This window comes from Typopeltis vanoorti, chromosome 3 (genome assembly GCF_054136105.1).
Source record: "Typopeltis vanoorti isolate ZY-2024b chromosome 3, IOZ_Tvanoo_1.0, whole genome shotgun sequence".
NCBI classification, from domain to species: domain Eukaryota; kingdom Metazoa; phylum Arthropoda; class Arachnida; order Uropygi; family Thelyphonidae; genus Typopeltis; species Typopeltis vanoorti.
Window position 1 is genome coordinate 149,821,444 of NC_143551.1, and position 22,383 is coordinate 149,843,826.

General features: G+C 33.7%; 1 protein-coding gene across 1 annotated transcript in view; it reads right to left on the reverse strand.

Moving 5' to 3' along the window:
- Window positions 1-22,383, reverse strand: part of LOC150108652 (protein O-mannosyl-transferase TMTC1-like) — a 166,036-nt gene that overhangs the window by 13,634 nt on the left and 130,019 nt on the right. Inside the window, exons 8-16 of the mRNA XM_090416133.1 lie at window positions 22,155-22,276; window positions 19,066-19,230; window positions 14,985-15,098; window positions 14,583-14,726; window positions 14,251-14,462; window positions 12,751-12,886; window positions 9,457-9,601; window positions 6,034-6,171; window positions 3,242-3,364 (exon numbers count right to left, since the gene is read on the reverse strand). Coding sequence (XP_090272259.1) covers window positions 3,242-3,364; window positions 6,034-6,171; window positions 9,457-9,601; window positions 12,751-12,886; window positions 14,251-14,462; window positions 14,583-14,726; window positions 14,985-15,098; window positions 19,066-19,230; window positions 22,155-22,276 — 1,299 coding nt within the window. The remainder of the gene's footprint in view (window positions 1-3,241; window positions 3,365-6,033; window positions 6,172-9,456; window positions 9,602-12,750; window positions 12,887-14,250; window positions 14,463-14,582; window positions 14,727-14,984; window positions 15,099-19,065; window positions 19,231-22,154; window positions 22,277-22,383) is intronic.

Genomic DNA, 22,383 nt, shown 5'->3' on the forward strand with positions numbered 1-22,383 from the left:
TGAAAACATGGATTTCTTTTAAACTAAAAAATGATTAAGAACTCGTATAATTTCACGCAATAATCCATCTAAGGTTGGGAACACGAGATGACCGAAGTTGTCATCCATAATGTCCTTTGCTCGTATCTCTACAGATAATCGGTAAATATCTCGAAAACCTATAACGACGAAGAGTGGATTGGCCACCTGCCGATTTACAAAAGCTCTAGTTAAAAGCGTCTCACCTATTCTCTGGAATGAAGAGACATTGAAGGATTATTATATTTAGTGGCACTTGTATTGTGGTGAATATTTTTAGTTCATAATTGTAGATATGCTTTGAACAAAATTCTACTTATATGTGGATAAATATGACCCAGAAAAGTGAAAAGTTTTCATAGAAATGACTTTTCCTCTTCATAAGAATTCAAGGTCATTCTTCTTTATAATTCAGCTCCCTCACCAAACTCTCCTGAAAAACTTTATTCAAACTTTATGACCGAATTAACTACTTTTATCTAGAAATTAATGAATTAAGTTCTAGATCCTTAAAGTTCTGAAGTTCTACCGTAAACAACACACAATAAATAAATAAACTAAAATAAAAGAGATAGAGTTGTTTTAAATTCACTTCAAATTTTATTTAGGAAGGACTTTATTTAATGAAAAATTCATAAAAAATGTGCATTCTTTTAATGAACAATCGATTAAACCAAGGTTAGAATTACAGCCGAAGCAATTCAGGCTATGAGGAAACTATGAGGAAACTGCATTATTACTATTAGCTGAGTATCGTGTTCTCTTGGCGCGGTTTGTTGTTTTGTTAAATGAAAATCCCAATTTTATCGAAGGAACATTTCCTTTCGCCTTCGTATGAGACTGGCTAACTCATCCTCACTTGAAAAAGTCCTAATACGGTACTTTAGTTTTCCGCGAATTCTAAACGAAGAGCAATGTCCTAATACGTTACCGAGGCGTGCATCCAGCAATGAAACAGTGCTGATTGGTCAACAGAAACACTACCTCGAGCGTCTGCAGATGTTCATTGATGATTTATCCTAGACACAGAGCGCCCGTAGTATTCGCTAACGAAGTTGCCCTTTCATCACAGAGATCTGGATTCGAATCCCATCTATGCCAATAACTTATAAGTGCTTTTTAGTTAAAGGTGACTTCAGCTGGTATCATAAGAGGTGATAGGGTTTTTCTCCGAAACTTGGTATTCATCTCGGTAAATAGGCAAACCACACGTAGTTAATACACACGATACACTAGCTTCATTGACTTGGTTGCTCCAGCCTGATAACTAAAAACATCACTTAAAGGGAAATTATTACCATTATTATAATTTGTTAACTGCACTTGATTATCATTATTACATGACACCTCCAAGGAGTCCAAAGACTTATCGAGGGAGGGCATCTACTCTACAACTCTCTGTCTCCACCACTCAATCCACTAACTACACCAACGCCATCTACTGTCCACTAGTAGTATTTTCACAGACAATCAAAAACATCCATGCCCACGGCTGGATTAAGCGGATACGATAACCACTCGGCCAACCAGGCCAGCTTAAGCACACTTTATTTTAATCGTTTATTTTAGTAAAAAAAAAAAATGCTCAATATTTCGAGAGGTAAATCTGATTAAGGAAATGTGTAGACTGTGTAATCCTAGCGATAGGCAAAACACCGCAGTTGCTGTTAAAACTATGCTAAGTACTCAAGCCATTCTTGAAAGAGTCGAATGTATATCCACACTTTTGTGACAGAATCAACTTAAACTTATTCAATTTTGATTAATCTGCAAAAGTGTATAAATGAATAATTCGCGCACTCGGTTCAAATCCTTTATTAACTGTTAACAGTAGAATGGATGAAACGGAAATGGAATGAAAATATTTACATTTTTAAAAATTAACTATCTATAAATATTTTTCGAGTGCACTCCTGAGCAATTAGCAATCATCAGCTGAAGACATCAGTTGCAGTGAACCAGACAAAATCACAATTCTCATTCCTCCATATCGTGTATTCATCAAGGAAACAATTCCCGGTATTCTTTCGTCATTAGCACAGCCGTAAAAAGCCTAGAATATCTCAGTCCACCATTACAGCGTGAATCACTTGGGAGAGATTCACACGTACCGTTTATTATATGTTTCTGGTATTTGGCTAACAGCATCAGACCAGCCAATCCAAAGAGGAATGCAGCTTCTCACCGTACTTGAAGTATCGCTATTTACAGCACGTAATCTCTTAACGTATTCTCGGTTCTCTCGAGGGTGGTGAATCACCAGACAGACTCATGAAGTCGACTCAGTTCTTCTGTATTGATTACTTTCTTGATCTCTCTCTCACCTCCTTATTATTCTTGTCATATACGCCAGCTTTACCAGTCCTGAATCCACGAAAATCTCTTACTTATTATTTGCTTTTCTCCTTAATCTCATAAAATAATGTTTTCTTTTTTTCCCTTTGGTAATTGGCTTACATTTCTGCATGTAGAAATAGTTCTCGTTGTTCCCTCAAAGATTTGTATGCAATATTTCTCTTTATGTTCAGCTGTGCATGCTGAACTTATTACATATTCCTCTTCATATTTTCCTATACGAGCATAGCTACTTGATCTACGCGTTATGGCATACCGGTTGTCTGGAATGAAATGTATACATTATCTATTAGATTAACCTCCAGTTCTTGACTTGAAGCGTTTCGCTGTATTGGAAGCAATGACAGACAGCGAAAGAAGGAGAAATATCGAAGGAGAAAGCCACAATGTTTCGACCCAAATCCAGGCATGAAAACCATGAATATAAAGATCTAATTTTTGCTAATGCTTTTTTTTTTTAATGCGAACAGAATGTGATCCGCTTGTTTAAGCCCGAAAACATTCTTTTTATTATATAGAGATATGTATATATAAATATCTAAAGTATCACAATTGCCTTTAAACAATTATCAGCGCCAATTCACACGCTGGTTGGCATTTCATTTTTTTTTTTTTTATGTTTGTCGATTATCAGAATGACTTGTCTATAATCGCTAGTTTTGTTCATAATATTTAGACTGAAGAGAGACTTATTCCTCTGTGAGGGGACCAAAATTTTTATCAGAGATAATTTTAAAAACACAAACTATTAAATTCATTTATAATTTCAAAATGCAAAATAGTACATTAGTGGCGTTATTTGAAATGTTATTGTTGAACTCTAAATAATAATTTTTTTTTATAGAAATTATATAGCATGGAAAGCCACCTGTGCAGCAGATTCTAGATCGTTCATGTCTTTTAAAAGGTCTCCATGATCCATGTATATTTGACCACATGACGTGTCATCGCTGGAACACAATGAAAGCGCTCTCAGAATGTAATCCAGGGCCTAAATAGCAAAAAAATAAATAAAACGATAAGAATAATAATATAAATTGGTTGTTTTAAGAAGTTTGATTTTTATTTTCTTGATCTATTTCGGTTATAATCAACGTATCAGGGAGAATTAAAATTAAAATATCCACACGATTTTAATTTTTATATTATTATTATGTGCCACCTCTAGGGAGTAAAAAGACTCATCGAGGGAGAGTGTGCCAACAGCATCGAACGATTGATTCCCTTCCAACTACTAACCGCGCTCAAACTTGCTTAACTTATTATTATTATACAGGGTGTTTAAAAAAGAACGACCCGATTTCAAATAATTATATTTAATAATGATTAAATATTATTAATTAACTAAGCGTAGCAGCTATTTCAGCGCTAGTAGTGGCATCAAGTCGTCATATCAAACTCTGGGCCAAGGCCGTTCACATGGTACAAGTCGCATTCATTTTTGGTTCGTGGTTGCAGAGATATACAATTTTCAAATCGGGACATTCTTTTTGAAACGCCCTGTATAATTATATTATTATTATTAGTGATATATTCTTTTATATTTATAATTTAAATCTGACATCTATAAATTGATGCTGCATAATAAGTAGAATTTGCATTTTGTGCATCTTTAAATTTGTATACTCTACAGAAAACCGTATTTCGTTCATCTACAATTTCGATGTAATAATACTGTAAATATTTCGTGCTTTGCAGGATCACAGTAAAAGGCAATTAATATGAATATAATAATTATTCATTATTATATTCATATTAATTCATAATAATATATAATTATTCATAATTAATAATGAGAATAAAAATATTCCCGTTGTTGTTAGAATGAATAATATGACGCATGGAATTAAAATTAACCAATTTTAAAATTCGGGGTCCATTCTAGAGGCAGAAAACGTGGTGAAAATTCGACAGTTTTCAATAATCAGTGAATCAATAATATCTTAAATTGGACAAAATCACATCCTTGCATACAACCCTACATTTCTTGAAAGGTTTATGTAATATAAGAGTAGTTTTCGCTGTTTTAAAACTCTTCTTTTTTAAAATATGATGTAGAGATAAATTTATGTTCCTTTGTTTTTACGATAGAATAAACCTGGCTATCTTTCTGTCTATTACTTAAATTTTTTTGCGCATATGATAATGATTAACCTTTTCTAACACGTGTGTATCCTTTTTTTTTAAAACTACCGAAGACATTCCCCGATTTATTCACATTCTATATTTGGAGCTTCTTCGAACACTAACAGTTGAGGCGATGTTGCATTTCTTTTAAATGAATCCCATCCACAAAACCTGTTAGGCTAGAGTGCATTAGTATCACGTGAGCTAAGAGTTAGATCATCTCAGAAAATCTGCTCTAAAGATCAAATTTTTCATGGAATTTTTCAAGTACCTTCAGATCTGCAATGGGGCAATGGCAGTCACAAAACATCCATGCCGACAACTGTGATAACTATTCTGCTAATAAGACAGGAAGTTTAATCTTATTTAATTAAAGATTAATGCTTATTTAACTTTGAGCATATTTAAATTTAAATCAGCTGGTATAAGCTGATTTAAAGTTAAATCAGCTTATACCAGCTTTCTCTCATTCTTTTATTCGAAAGACGTTACTGAGGCACTGGAACACTCCTCTAAATCCTTAAATTCTTTTTTTTTTTTTTTCTGTGATAAGAATTTATACGCCATCACATACCTAAAATGTGATGGCATCACATACACGATTATTTCCGTTCTTTCTTCCCCCAGAGTGTTGAATAAGCTTCTACATGAGGTTAAGGATGGGGAAAGCAAGTGTTTTGGACGGATTGTAGGTTGAATTAAATTTTGTATGCTGTTTTGGTATGCTGTTTTGCGACTAAGATGATATAATGTGCTAGTAACTTAGTATGATTACTTCGAAAAAACGAATAACATTTAAAAAAAATAGTTTTTAAGTAATCAGTGGCGTAGCTAGAGCTTTCGCCGCTCGGAGGAGGGTTCCTGAGTTTGCCGAGCCTCTCAATATACACCAAAAATACTACAAAAAGTCAAAACGACGTATAGGGAAATAAATTAAAACACTCTGTTTATTTTAGTTGTAAGTTAGTTGTTGAAAACTAATTATTAATTAAGTAATAAAAATTACTAAGTTAACGTTAATAAAAGAATCGTCGAAAAATAAAATTGTGTCTCACGTGAGAAGGGTTGCCCGGGAAGGACTGCCCCCCCCCCCCCCCAGCCACGCTACTGTAAGTAACCAAATTAAAACGAACTTTTTTTTTTTTTTTTTTTTTTTTCAGTTATTGAGTTTCATTCTCGGATAATTAGCGACGTCGATAAGTTTCGTTTCCTATATGCAAATATAAGGATTCAGTTCATGAAAATTAACATCTAAGAACAGAAAAAAAAAATTTTTTTTCCCTGCTGATACATATACAAGCATGATTAACAAGGTATTATAGTTTCTTACGTATTTCATAATCCTATCCTTACACAGTTTTACCCTTGAATAAATTTTTATGCTTTAATTGTTGCGATAATAATTTCTACTCACCCATCACCTACCTTTATCTGAAATATTATATTCATATATTGTGTAATGTGTGTATTTCTTTCTAAAAATGACAGCATATTTCTAAACACGCCCCTCTTATCTGTAGTAGTAGTTCGTACCTCGGTTGTCCTGTTCATTCTGGCGTAAACTATGGACAGTTTGTGTAGAGCATCCCGGTCACTGTTATTACTGCTGATCACGGAAATGAGAAACTGCTCGGCCTGTACATAGTTCCTTTCCAACAGCAGTAGTTCAGCCTGAAAATAACACAAATAATTAAAACAACTTAGCTTAAATAAATAAAAAAAACAAAGAAGGAGATCCACAAATAAAATCTCATCACATCACTATCATAAACTAGGATGTGTAATTATTTAATTAATGTACCGTATTTATTTAATATAAGTAGTTAATTATATTCAATATAACAGGAATCTTATATAGTTATGCACATCTTTATCATTAAAAACAGAATTACAGTTTGATTGTATTATTCGCAAATTATTATCAAATGAACTTTTACGAAGTAATTTTAGGTTAATGACACCAAATTCTCTTTCTGTATCCAGTGTATTTATAAACTTAAATGGAACTTCTTGAGATTACATTCATGACTATACATTTAAAGTGAAAAATATGAATGCATAGAAAGTTCGGTCGCTGCCAATTTATAACCGCTTTTCTTTAGCCTTCTTTTGTACAAGTTACTTGAAGTTACAACCGACGATACCTCTAATTATGCTGGGATAACGATTTTCTGTAGAACTTGTGCGAATCGATCTCTCACGTCTGGTGGGGAATTTCTTCCGCGTTACCTGTATCGATCAGCACCCAACTTATCATAGCACAGAATTGACAGGCAGTTCATGCACATTATCAGGTGGCAGAATCAAGGAACATACGCGGCAGAAAACTCGACGAACGTTGTCAATCGAAATAGGAATCTTTTCGATCACAACCCTTCATACGCTCTGATAGGGGGGAGGGGGGGGGGACATCGTACCTTCATTGCTCTTCTATCTTCAGACTCGGTAACTTTGGAGACTGGAGCAACAGCCGCTGTACAATAAATTAATCTTTCCAAGCCAGAAAATGGTCCCTGTTCTGCCATAATAGACAAAGTGGATCAATAAATGCTCATTGATCACTTTGTATGCAAGTTCTCGGTACAAGCTTTGGCTGCATTTAATGGAGAACCTTTTATGTTCGACACCACCCATTTAGTAGGTGCATTACACCTTTTACTTACTATGTTACAAAAGAATAAACATTAATAGCAAGTCACTTTTATATCATATCTGTTAATTAACTTGATATCTCAAGTGCGTACTTGCCTTCTAATGAAATACTAACAGATATCGTCTTTTGTAAATTATAATGCACGGGGGAGTAAGACATTGTTTGAGTTGTAATGTCTTTCCTGGAGATCTTATTTTCAATTTAATGGATCAAGTTTATCTATTAAAGGCAGAAAAATTGTTATGAATGTTTGAAAATTAAAAAGAAATACGTTGTTGAGAAGAATTAAGTAATATTTATACTCCACAGAACGGCCTGTGGGCAGAAAAACAAAGATATTTTCCCCTGGCGACAAGTTCATACATACATATATATATATATATATATATATATGTTAAAGATACCAAGCTATTTTAAACCTGGTTTTACTCCATTTCCCAAGTAAGCAAACAGACAAATAAGTCAAGTTTGCGCCTGCACATAATACAAGTCTAGCTGATGCTGCAGGTAGTGCAAGACCAAGGTAACTCATGGTAAAAGTAGAATAAGCTCTGATCACTAATCTTAATATTTACCTATAATGCAAAGCACATCTCCTGGAGGAGATGTATGATGCTTTGTATTAAAGGCAAGATGCCACTACCCAGACCGGTTTCGACCTTTATTGAGGTCTCATCAGTGGGAGCCAGGCTAGAAATACCAAGATTTTAGTAATACAGAGCTTATAAGTATTTTACCAGAACAAGTTACCATAAGGTGTTTTAACCTTATTAAATAAAAATCTCAGGAGGAGATATAAATGTAGAAAGTATTTAACTAGACTTGCAACACTTGCAGGCGCAAACTTGACTTGTTTGTCTGTTTGCTTACTTGGGAAATGGAGTAAAACCAGATTTAAAATAGCTTGGTATCTTTAACATTTATTATACCCAAGGTAAAATACTTTCTACATATATATATATATATATATATATATATACTTAAAAAATTCCTAAACAGAATAATGGTCGTTACTAACTGAGCTAACTTGACTTTACCGATGTATCACGCTGACTTTATTTTCTTATATTTGCATATTGATGCATGTTTAAATTTTAGACTATCATTCAATATGATCTATCATTCAGCAGCATGCTCTTTGTTGTTTTCTCAGTATTTCGTACGATCATGTTTTCCCTTTATTACTGAAGCACATCTCTATGGCATGCTGTAAATCAGATTGTCTACAATGTTCGTACTGAATCCATGATATAAGGCTCATATTATTATTATTTTATGCATTGCTATTTTCATTCTTCATACCTTCTTCCTAATTGCACTACACGTCAAGTACCTACCATACTCAACAGGATTAAGTAAAAGAAGGGATTCGTTTACTTAGAGGAACGAGAAGGATGAAATGTTAGTGGAAATATAAATAACCCACACGCTTGCATTTAGTTGGTAATGACCGAAATATTCATCAGAAAAAAACTGCATTTCACCAGAAATACACTTTTGGAATATATCAAACTGTTCAGTGAATGGTAGCAAGCTTCTTTTCAGTATGCCAATGTAGCTCATCAACATGGAATGGGTATTTCTTGCAAGACATGTAGTTAGTCCGCCTTTACTCGAAATAGAACCCTAAATCGTCTTGGAAGCAAAATTTGACTATGCTTCAAACAGTCTTGGTCAAAAGACTCATCTGATCTATTTCTTAGTACCGAAGTTCATCTGAGCCGTGTAAATCGAGCTAATTATATGAACAAATCACAGTGATGTGAATTTCGCTTATCATGTTCCCTTGCACTTTTTTAATTGTACAGTACACATTTTAGTTAAAATAGGAATTTTCTTGAGTCCTTGTAGTACCTTTGTACAAATCGATATGTGACAGTATGGCTACTTGATATGACTTCTGCGCCATTTCCAGTAACATTTCAGCTCATTGAATATCATCATACTTTTGTAGTAGTAATATTCGCTTCAGTAACTGTCCTCTTTTTGGTAGATAGCTTCTCTCTTCTAGGTTTTCTGTTCACTCGTCGCACATTTTTCCTGAAGAAACGCGATGCTTTGAATGACAGAAATTCAGTCCTCCCCTCCTATTTTTTTTGCTAATAATTATTAAGTGATAACATTGAACTCGTAGTTGATGTAAAATAGTGTGTTATGCAATTAACTGTTGTTATTGCATCACCATCACGACAAAGTTGCGAGGTGTATCATTCAATTTAGATATTTAATTCTCGTTAAATGCAAAATTTAATTTTGCCGGTCGAATAAAAGTAGATAAATTACATAAAAGTAGATTAACTTACATAATGTACTTTTCCTTCGGAAAATAAAGGATATTTTTTTTCTATTTCCTGGAAAATTTTTCGAGCGTCCAAAAACCTTCCAGCACTAAGATAAAGCACTGCTAGATTGTCTAGGATTTGAGGATCTTCTTTTGCTTCAAGGGCTCTGCGAAATAAAGGTACAATTACGTTTTGAGTTACTATAACATATAGTGGTGGACCACACATTCAAAAATCGATAATTAGTAACTATTTAGATTAATGTAATTATATTTTAATAAGGTGGACCAACTATATTCAAAGCCTTGGCTGCCAGATTCACGTGGTACTTCAAAGAAAGAAAGAAAGATTCCAGAGGAATGGAAGACCTCAAAAGCATACTTCTATTCAAAAAAGGGAACAAGGAAGACATAAAAAATTATCGTCCAATCTGTCTACTCTCTCACATATATAAAATCACGAACAGAGAGTAATACTGAACAGAATCCAAAACACTCTAGAAGACAACTCCAGTAGAGAGCAGGCAGGATTCAGTAGAGGCTTCTCCACAATAGATCATATTCAGGTCATTTCACAAGTAACAGAAAAATGCAGAGAATACCATATCCCTCTATGTTTCCTCTTTATTGAGTTTAAAAACGTATTTGATACTATAGAACATAATGCAGCCATCAGTGCCTTACTGGAAATAAATGTGGACCCTACTTTTATTACGTCCACATGATAAAAGAAATTAACAAAATTCAGACCACACGAATAACCTTATTTGATTAAGCTATAAATATAGATATAAAGAGAGGGCCGCCAAGGCGATGTGATCTCCCCAAATTTATTTACGAGCACTTTAGAATACATACTGAAAAAAATAGACATAAACGGAGGAATAAGCATAGATGTTGTGAAAAACTACAAATACTTATGTGATCTAGTACTGATATCCCACAACCCAAAAGATCTACAAGAAATGGGCGAAAAAATGCTTAGAAATGAATCTAGAAAAAAAAAAATTAAAAGCATCTACACAAGTGGCAGTCACCTATGTATTAATAACATCCCTATAGAACAAGTCGACTCCTACAATTACTTAGGACAAACAATAAAAATGAATAACGATTTATCTGAAGAACTAGCAAAATGAAAGAAAGCTGAATGGCTATCATTCAACAGACTAAAAGAAACACTACTGATCCAAATCTTGACATCTCTGCGAAGGCAAAACTATTTAATAGTGACATTCTTCTATCACTCACATATGGATCAGAAACATGGAACACGACAAGAAAAGAAGAGACTCTCTCAGAATAACTAAGGCGTGCAATAGAACGTAGGATTTGTAACATCAGCAAAATGGAACATGTTAAAAACACGGAACTGAGCAAGAGATCAGACATAAAAGATGTGGTAACTGCAGTATACGAAAGCAAGATGAGATGAGCAGGTCACATGGCCAGACTCAGGGATAACAGGACATGTAGAATACTCAACTGGCAACCAAGAATAAAGAGAAAAACCAGGAAGACCACCTACAAGATGGGAAGATCCATCAGTGAAATCTATGGTATAACATGGAGGAGAGAGGCTCAAGATCGAGTTCGTTGGCGACATCTTTGTATGACATATTTTAATAATGTAACTAATAATGTAATTATATTTTAAATATTTTTATTTAAATATCAATGAATGGTTACCTGAAAAAAATCGCAATACAAATGTTATATTTTGGAGATTAAAATCAGAGATTTTCCCCACACCAGTCCCAGTGTTCGGTCCACTATTTAAATCAAAATTGAATGGCAACAAATCATGATTAATCTATTCGAATGAAAGTGTCTGTAAAGAACTTTGTTCATATCCATGAAGATACACTTAAAATCTGCAAATAGTGTTTGTTATTCATCATCTTGAAATTCTATAAGGATTTTATAGACTTGGGAATAAAGTTCTTTAACCTAAAGGTTGCAAGTTTTTTTTTAATTCTAGGAAAGAAAAAAAAATATATAAATGTAATGATTTCATGCTCTTTCTCTGAGTTCCTAAGTGACTGAGTACTTTAAAAAGTACCGAGTTTATTTTTTGAGTACTTTAAAAAAGGTTATGTCGTTGAGAATGAAACTGTATCAACTAATTTCCAATCTATAATAATGAAGTACATACTAAGAAGAAATCCGAAATATTCTTTGATCATTTGAAATTCATATGAAATGCTCAAAAAATTACTGGAATGGAAAATTTGACAGTACACTGAAATTTCTATTCAGATGCTGCGTGACTCATTTATTAGAGGTTGGATATTTTGCAGTCCTATTAATTGTAATGGCTTGCGTAGCCTAATACGTTTGCTAAAGTTATGGGCTACAAATATAAACATGCCTAGCTGAACGATTGTTGGAAGGTGCTGTACATATAACGAATACTATTACTACTAACTATTACTAGGAAAAAGATAAACAGGTAAACAAATAATGATAAAACGATTAAAAAATAATCATAAAGTAGGTAAATAATGAGAGGAGATGATAATAAAAGGTATGTTTTGCAATGCATTTCTGTAATAGAGACATGGCCATCACGAAGACCCATTATTATAGGAAATAAATCTAGATCCCCCATTCTTGGGACAGGCACTGTTATATATTATTTTGCCTAATTTTGTCGACAAAACGCGAAAATTTGTTGAGATGTGTAGACTTATTTGCTCACCAAATGCAGAATTCCAATAAAATTGATCCAGGAGGGCTAGGAAACAGTACAAAAACAACCAACGGGAAAAAAAGAATTTGATGTCATTACACATGCATTTTACGAAACTCACCTTTAATGACTAGACGGTGCTTATTTATTTCGCAAAAAAAGAGAAAATAAATAAAATAAAATATCCTAAGGATATTAACTGAGACGATAAAACTGTTTGTGGACCACTTTGTCATTTAACCATCTTAAAAAGAAAAAACGATATATTTCTTTATTTCTGCTGATATTAAATTACAGTCATTGTAATGTTATATTTTAGGACTTATTCTATTTTTACAAATGCATCTTGCAAATACAGTAATCATATTTTCTTAAGTAAAAAATTTACTAAGAACGTAATCCATTTGCACTACTTAGCTAATAAATTTAATTGGCTTGAAATATCAAATCATGATGTGCAAACAAAACGACTGGATTTGCAGTTGAAAAACTGCACCAATCTGGAAACTGGTTATCTGTAAAGCTGTAGCAAAATTAGGTTAATCTACTAATGGACATCACTTTTCATTCGTCCTTCTAAGCAAAGAAAAAAAAACATTGTACCATTAACTTGGGAGTTCTTACTTTTTGTACAAGTCTTCTGCTTCCCTGTTATGATGCATGGAACGAAGAGTTCGTGCTGCGTTTAGTAATGCGACAGTGTGATTTGGTTGAACTCGTAAAGCTTGCTGGTATTGTTGAATGGCTTCCCGAACTCGACCTGGAAAATACAGAAAGTAGGGCATTAGATTTTAAACTCTGGATGCTATTAGTATATCGAGAGATTTGAACTTCCCCAGGGAAATCTAGTAAAAATGATTTCTCTCTCTCTCTCTCTCTCCGTATCGAATAACGCTGTACCAAACGTGTGGCATAAAAATGACAGCAGCCAATAAATAGAAATCACACCTAGAAGATACTCAGTTGCCTGTTACTCCAAGAGAAATCGACATTAATAACACTGAAGCAAAACAAGTCCTAGGAATTAATGTTCCCAACCAAAGATTTACGTCCTGCCGATTAGCCATTTTAGACGTCAGTGGAGATTTCTTATTGGAAATTTATATCTTATGGATTGAGTAAGTTAGGATAGTAATAAAAAAACACACACGGATAAATTTCAAAAACTAAAAGGTTTTCTTTTAAAACAAGTTACATATTACAAAACTTTTTCTTGTCCTTCATTCTTATCATGATTTATCGAAAGTATTATTACATTTTCCATAAATTTAATTTTACAAATTAAATGTGTAGACTTTGAAGATTACCAACGCTTTAAACATACTGAAAATGGGTCAGAGACAGAAGACTTTCATTCCCAATAATGGGAACATCCCCCCAAAAGAGAAAGCACGCACGCACGCACGCACGCACACACACACACACACACACACACACACACACACACACACACACACACACACACACACACACACACACACACACACACACACACACACACACACACACACACACACACACACACACACACACACACACACACACACACACACACACACACACACACACACACACACACAAATAATACACCGACCTCAGTTGCTATTCCAATTGTCTTTAATTTTTGCATTTTTGCAGCTTTATGATTTACCAGAACGTCCATGCAGTTTTTTTTCTACTGCAGGAAATGCATAACAAGGAAAGCTTGAATACTTATTTCATTTAGTGATATAATAATAGACTTTCTGAAGATGTTCATTGGTACTTAAACAGAAAATAAAACAACAAATATAGTTCATGAATAAGAAATTTTAGGCCTGACTTCTTACTTCCTGTATATGATGAAGACAGACCGATTAGTTTTAGATGATTCTCAGAGGAAGAAACACGCTATGGCATTTATTCTTTCTTCAAAAAAGAGGAAACTTTTTCTGTTTCCTAAAGAATCGCATAATATCATCTTAGTATTCGGAAAAAACTCAAAGATATTTCTGACAGCATTCTTTCGTATGGCTGCTGGACAGAAAGAAGCATTAGTTAAATAACAGACATTTGATTGTAAGTAATATGCTTTAAAGGAGACATGCTCTTTCATCTCAATACCACAAAGAAGCATTCACTTACCTATTTTCTGAAGAAATGTTCCGTAGTTGTTAAACGTATCTGCATTATCCGGACCAAGTTTTAAAGCCGTAAGATGGAGACTCTCAGCATCTCTCTGTCTCCCTTGCTCAGCATAAATGGAAGCCATCAGGGAATATGCCTCAGAAAAGTTAGGATCCAACTCAATTGCTCTTTTCAGTAAACCAATAGCCATTTGTCTGTGTCCCTGTTTGCTATATCGTAAGATTGAAAAACCGATTAGTCTGTGAGCTGTATCTTATTGAATTAAAGGCTATATTACAACCTTTACTATTACTATTTCAGAAAAAAAAATTACCAGCATTAAAACTTACCTGTACATGGTGGCAAGATTATAATGAGCTCGGGGATGAAGAGGATTAATGGAGAGGGCGGTCTTAAAGTGAAATTCAGCTTCAGAAGTGTCAGATAATAATGTTCCTAGATTGTTATGGGAACTCGCATGGTTTGGCCACAGCCTATAAAATGTTATAACCGTTATTAAAAGTCATGCAACATTGGTAAACGTATTGTAGTATTTGTATATTAGGCCTTATGGTGCGAATTCACTTATAAACATGAACAAATGTTAACTTATCAGTCAGTTAATAAGTCTTTCTATATTAAGAAGCACATTTTATATTTCCTTAGTGGTTTTACTGGTCGCCTAATATTACTGTTCATTTTATTTGTGAAACACTCTTTTAGATAAATTAGAATATCGTTGAGTACCTTACCTTAACGCAATCTTGTAATGTTTTATGGCAATATCATTATTGCCAAGATCCTTTTGTAAGTTGGCGTAGTTGTAATGGACTTTGGCGTTATTTGGAACACAATCTAGGCCGGACCTAAAGTAAAAAAGAAAGTCATAATCAGATACCACACTTGGTGATAATAGTACAAATTAAAACGATTCATTGAATAATTAAAATTGAATAAGTGCATTTCATTTTAAACTTGGACTTCGGCTATATGTTGTATATAAAATAAAACTGTTGTTTGTTGTTATTTCTCTGTTGCTTATGCACCAGTTTATGGATTATGATTATTTTCATGTATTATTTCTTATAAATAAACAAATAATTTCATTTATTAAATGCTGGAATTAGGTTTTGCTACATCAGTTTACAAAGATTTATAACTTTCACGCAAACAGTTATTTGGGGAATGGAATGATCTGAAAAGGGCATGGACAGAGTTGCAAATAATCTTTTCTCGATAGCAAACTAAACACAGAGATATCCGTTTCCAATCTATGTTTATGGTAACCTGGGCCATTCATTCACGCTAGCTAGCTAATTAAGTGTCACTGGCGTGAACTGGACACGGTGAAAGAATTACAGAACTATTTCATTAGATATTTGAAAACGCGACTCCATTACGAAAATTCATCGCTGCACAAAGCACATAATGGATGGTAGTTGCATCATTTTGTACCAGCGGAATTTGCAAGCAAATTCCAAGTCAACTAAAATTCTTTCTACAGATCGGGACGCACTACTGGACTAAATAAAATGAATTTGAAGTGCAACGAAAGATAAACAGTATTCGACACCGTCTTTAAAGACTTAAGTACAGCTTTCTTAGATCTCTCTCTCGCTGTGTGTGTGTGTTACAACTTTTCTGTGCTAATACTATTTGCTTTTTCATCTGCTTTTTCTATTTGCTTTTTCATTAAATAAACAGGAAATGAATTCAATATGATAAGCAGGACGTAACCAATCCATCAAATATATTAAAAAAGTAGCACCCAAGTAAATTGATTCCGCTCAACTTTAACAATTTCACATAATAATAACGACATAGCCATATTTTGAAATTCTAACTAAAGTCGAATCTGTCTTTATTCTGCATTAAAAAATCTTACAATTTAAAACATATCGAAGTGCTCTTTGTCTCACTTCTGTTCATAGCATCACGTACTCTCCCTCCTCAAGAGTGTGGCCTCTTTACTAATGAAGATGCCCAATACATTATACTGACGGCCATAATTTCCCAATCATTAATTAATTCATGTAAACTGATTAGAACTTTTTACATTTAAAAACGGACATATGATAGGTAAGAGTAATTAACCTCACATGAAGTGGTTAATTACCGTACAACTTTCAGTATTGTCTTTGTACGAATTTTATTGATTTTATTTAATTTCCATGTGGAAAACTTATCCTAGATTATATCCCATGGGGTCTAGTGGTTATGATATGTGGATGTTATTGAGGAGAGCTGGGTTCGATTTCCTGCAGGATTTTTTCCCCGTTTTGCTCGCACAGGGGCAGTGTTGTGTTATAGATTTTGTGATCTCGTGAGTGCGGTGAATATAAAAAAAATGCCAGTATTATACATATGGTATTACTTTTTATTTATTAATCACCATCCTTTCATGAAATTTTATTAAAGTTAATTGACTGGTATAAAGATTTATTGTCATTTGACTTTAAATAATGGTTTGCTAACCAGAATTTTTTTTCCATGACAGAAAGATATTTCAAATGAATCTCTAGCGTATCCGAAAAAAGCTTTTCTTTTTCATTATTTCATATTAAAATGGGGTGGATTAAAAAACTAGATCTCTAGCAAAGCATTTATTTATTTGAAGAATACATATACATTTCCAAGAATACGCGAATCTAAAATAAAACAAGTCATTATAAAAATAAAATAAATCCCTTTGATTCTTTAGTAGCTTGGAAACTATTTTAGTTCTCAAGTTGCTGGAAATCGGTAGGCTGCCAGCCATAATGATAATTGAGATCATCTCCACTAACCAGTTTAATGACAAGAATACAGACAACGGCCATCTATAATTCTAATTCTAATAGGTATTTTGTGTAAAATACTGTAATACCCACAATTGGATTTTTGTTGAGTTTGAGAGTTAAAACTTAACTTTCCAGGAGAAAAACCCCTATTCACATATTTTTCTTGAAAATATGAAAGTTTTAGTTGGCAGAGAATACAGGCAGACAGAATAAGAGAATAAGCAGGTTCAGCGGGTTTGTACCTGGACTGTAAAAGGATCGTAGGAAACTGCATCTCGTGTTTTAATAGACCTGGTTGAAAGAAAAGAACGATGAATGTTGATTTGATGGAAGTAAACCCATAGAAGTACCTGTAGGAAATAAATAAGGTTCAAACAGAGAATTTTTGAAATAACGGTTGAAATGAATCAGAGAGAGAGAGAGAGAGAGAGAGAGAGAAGCTTTTGATACACCACTCCTAAATTCCTAAGTTTGGGCAGGGTTGGAATTTATAAGGAATTAATTCCCAGATAGGTAAATAATAGGTTTCAAACAAAAGAGGATGTATATTTCTTAGAAGTTGAAGAAGCCATTGTTATGATGTATTTTTGCCAGGCAAGAATGGATGCGGTATTAAAAAAAAAGAGACACGAATCGCCACCCAGCGTGGCGATTTGTGCATTATAAGAGGTGGTGAACTGAGAGCCTTTCTGCAAGAAAGAAAGAATGCAGGACCGAGTTTTAGTAAATTTAAGGTGATTAGTTATCTAGCCTAATTGAAAGATATTGAAGATATTTATGTATTGCAAGGTTGGTTAAATGATAGAAGAAAAGAAGTGTACTGTCTTTAACAAAGCTATGCATAGGGTAACTGGTCAGCGAGAGATCACTTAGGTATAGAAGTTAAGAAATCTGGTAATGCTTATTGAGAGTATTTCTTTTTCTCCTTCTGTTATGTATTATTTTCGTATTTGTAATTAGTGTAATGCAACCACAAATAATGAGCAGAAGATTACTGTTCGCTGCTACTACATGTTACTCATTCTATAAATTGCTAACAGACAGTATATCTTTAGTACATGGAATAGAATGGATTAGACAACCCGGAAATCTGCCTTTTTTTTAAAAGACTTTTCTAAGCAAGTTCCGTTGATAAGGGATCTTACAAACTTAGATACGATATCCAAGCGAGATTCAAATACACAACCTCTCCGTTGGAGAACTGGGCCGCTGTCCGTTAGATCGTTAAATTCAGCTGAATAATACCTTACAAGTTCGATTCTAGTTACTAACTAGAGTAAACTTTTCTAAACCTTTGTTCAACAGATTCCTAAATTAACAGTTTTTTGTAACAGATAAATAGGTATTTCTCAGATAAATAGGAAATTCTGATATTGAACGTAGCCTTTGACTTCAGTACTCTGGCAGTTATAATGATCTCAGCTGTAGCAATTGCAGACCAGGCAACTTACGATTTCAAGACGTTAGGGATAAAAGAATATCACTTGCTCTCTTTGGGGAATAAAATTCCCATAAGGGAATTTTTAGAATGTTTTTTCTTTATATCAGAGAATGTCGATGTTAGGAAAGGTTAATGTGGATAGCATAATTAATAAACAAATGGATATAATTTTGAAAGGTGCTAGTTATGAAAAAATCCTATTTTTACTTAGATATTACAGGATTCTAGGTTCTGGAAGTTTTGTTTTAGTTAAATATTGGGCATAACGGAAAGAAATATTTCACAGAAGAAAAACAAACTATGCTGTCCATCGAAACCTGTCAAAATTACCTTTGAATATTAAAAAAACTTCTGAACTCATTGATATGATTAAAATAGACTGTCCTCATTTAAATCTGTTTTTTATTTTTATTTTTTATCAGTAACATGAACAGCACACGGTTTTATAATTATTAATCCTATTATTTATTATTCTAACTGCTTATTATTTATCTTTCTTTTCTTAGTGAAAATTCTGAAAACTCTAATTATACGTAAAACAAATTCCGTATTTTGCAGAAATATTAAATAAAATTCTAGCATGGGTTTAAATGCTAAATGAAACCAACTCACTTGAAAAGGGTTTCCCTAGAAGCCCAATCGCAGTTCCTCCTGACCGTCCTCATGAAGAACAGTAAGACTAGAGAACACGTGAGAAGTCGCCATACCCAGGCTATTTTTGGGCGGTATTCCTTGAGACGCTGCAGGCCTATAGTAACTAGGACGCAGTACCCTGTGCTGTCAAAAGAAAATGTTCTGATTAATTACATGTTCTGCAAAACAATGAAAATATTAAAGACGTTTAAGACATAGAAACGGCAAATGCGCTTCAGATGAAAAGATGACAGGTCGTTAAAGAGAATTTAACTCTACAAAGTAGCCGAGTGAAAGCCCATTAAGGGCTACCTGCTATGTTAACTAGATTTTAACATCTTCCTCAGATTAGTGCAAATGGAATTCTAACGACATCTGATAGTTACAAGAAGCATATTGAACTGTTCCAAAAGTTTCTTGCTATACGATGTTGTAATAAATATTCCACGAAATAACAAAACGTTTGCTCCAGAAATCTGTAATACAGAAAGATAGTCATAAAAATCACATTGTTCAGTATTATTTCGTGGTCATCCAACTTCGGGACCCGATTATGCAAAAATTTTGCATTACTTTACCATAACATTATGCAGATTTGTTGGTTGCCTCAGTGCAGCATTTGAAAAATAATGCAACTATTCCATTAATGATATTAATGTTGTAGGAGACGTCGTTCGTCTTTGAGTGACGGAGACAGATCCCCCCCCCCCACCACCTTCAGAATGAATGATATTGATAAACGAAATGTTTTTCAAGAAAAAAAAAAATCCCCCAAAGAGAAAATCGAATTCATTTATTATTTATTTAATGAAATTATCACCCTGGTACAAATGTACGCATGATAATTCGTAGAATTTTAAAATTTTAAAGCGACTAATTTATCTTAATAGATCTGAACAATCAGATGCTATAAATGAAATTAAAATCTTAACAGTAAAAATAACTAATCATTGCAGAAAATGGAGTATTTAAGTGTTGAGGGTTGTCAAAGGAAATGTTCGAATTTATTTAAGATATTTACTGCACAAACGCAGATAATCAATGATAATAATAAAGATATTAAAATAACAAATATTATTATCATCACCATCATTTTTGACACAGGTACTCAGGGCTTTTCTCCCTGAGTGAAGAAAGGTTTTTAATTCTTAAAATGCCTCAGAATCTACCGTAGAACACCCATAAGTACATACAACAAATACTAATTAGGAATAAGAATCATCTCTAATATGTTTGAAAGGTGAGAACAGTTTACCTTTCGATTTACAAATAAAGTTAACGCTAAAAAAGGATAAAGCCTATAATAAAGGATAAAAAGGATTTTTTATCCTTTATTATAGGCTTTAGGGATCGAAAACGCATTGCAGGATTTCCTTAATAACAATAAAGAAGAAAATTATTATTATATTCCAACGTGCAAAGATTGCAGGAAGGAAATATGGCATCCTGCCATAATGAAGCAAATACCATAATTATGCAAACATGCCACACAATATGCTGCGCAGTTAACAGACATAATACATTGGCCCAAAGGCATTATGATTCATCTGTCACAGACAGACGACATTAATTTGGCCAACCAGCTGGCTAAATATTCAAACTGAAATATTTCGAGGCTATTTCATTATGTAGCACTATACGAAACAAATTCACCGGCAGCTATATAATAATTATGAGAAGAAACAATTAATATATTGAAAGTAAAGACGAATACAAAATTAATAAAAAAATAATGCGATAAATATTGCCCAAGCTTAACCTAGTCAAACATTTGATTCATCAATCTTTCTATTATTTATTTTTCTTTAACGTAGATCCTAACCCTGAATGATTATAAACCAGTAATATGAGTATATTATGAGTGGGTTAGAGTTATATAATTTCAGGTCACTTCTGGCCCCCAATAAGCGTGGAAATGGTCCTCATAACCCGCCATAATTCATTTACTACTTAAAGACTTTCATAAACATCCATGCCCACAAGGACTGGAATCCACAGACAGGCCATCCACTCGGCCAACCAATATCATATCCTCGTCATATATTGAAATATGTGACGAGGAGATCTGCGTAATATATAACACAATATATTCCAGCATTAAAATAAATTCTAATTATCTCCAAAAGATGGCACTGGGAAACCAGGATGCTTATTTGTTCGTTTATCAAGAATCAAAGCAGAGGTAAAGCAGTAAAATTTGTATAGTTTTATATTTCCAACACCAAAGACTTTAACTAATAGTTGACCTTTACGGTACAATGGTGGAGATGAATGAGCCCAAAGTTCGCATCTCACAAGAACAATTGAATCAGTTGATCCCATAGTGAACTAAATCCACGTTAACGTCTTTCAAATCCTTCCACTGCACGTGTTGTTATGATCACGAGAACAAATGCATTGAGCGTTGTAAAGTTCACGACGCTACATATCAGTAATCTGTCAGAGCAACGATGGCGAAGTTTCAGCGTGCTCAAATTCGGTAATCAATACTCATAAGGCGTCAACACCCAGTGGTCCTGGTGGGATACAATTTCCATTTCGGTTAACATGGATGCTACAGCGTTTGGGACTCATTTCGCACGTTCCCGATGATAGTCGTGTGGTGTTGCGGTGACTGGTTTGCCAGAGGATCATCTGTTCACCTGATAGTGGTGATTTATGCTACAATAAAACTGATCGCTTCACTCCACAACAATGCTATAGGTATGTATCAATATTACGTCGCCTTACCTACCATTCTGGGTAATTTAGGGTCGATTTTAAGTCAACGTCTACTTGATGGTGAAATATCGAGCGTAAACAGTTATTTATTGCAAAATCACTAAGCAAACTGTTTAGCTATTCCTATTGTTTAAACGACATGAAGTTTTACGTGTTTCAATGTATTAAATAAATAATAACAATGTTTTAGGTGCCTAATCAGCATTGGATTGTTAAGCCGCGCATGCGCATATATAAAAAGTGTCTTTCTACATACCAAAGGAAGTTGAAATGTCATATGTAGAAAGAAAACTTAAGAAAAATCATTTTAATTCGGCTTAAAAACACGATGTTAAAAAATATCTTACCTTGGTATATATAATACTCTTTCGGCCACTACAAAACCTACGTTGACGATGAAGTTTGAAGCTGGTAAGAAAGATAGACAGAGGACTGACAGAGAAACTGTTATAGCTCTTCTATCACGTGACTGTAAGAAAAGACAAAATCATGATATTCGAAGAAGAGGGGCGAATTCAAATAAATGAAATGAAGTTAGAAAATTTAATGCACGCATGAGTGACAGTTTAATTCGAT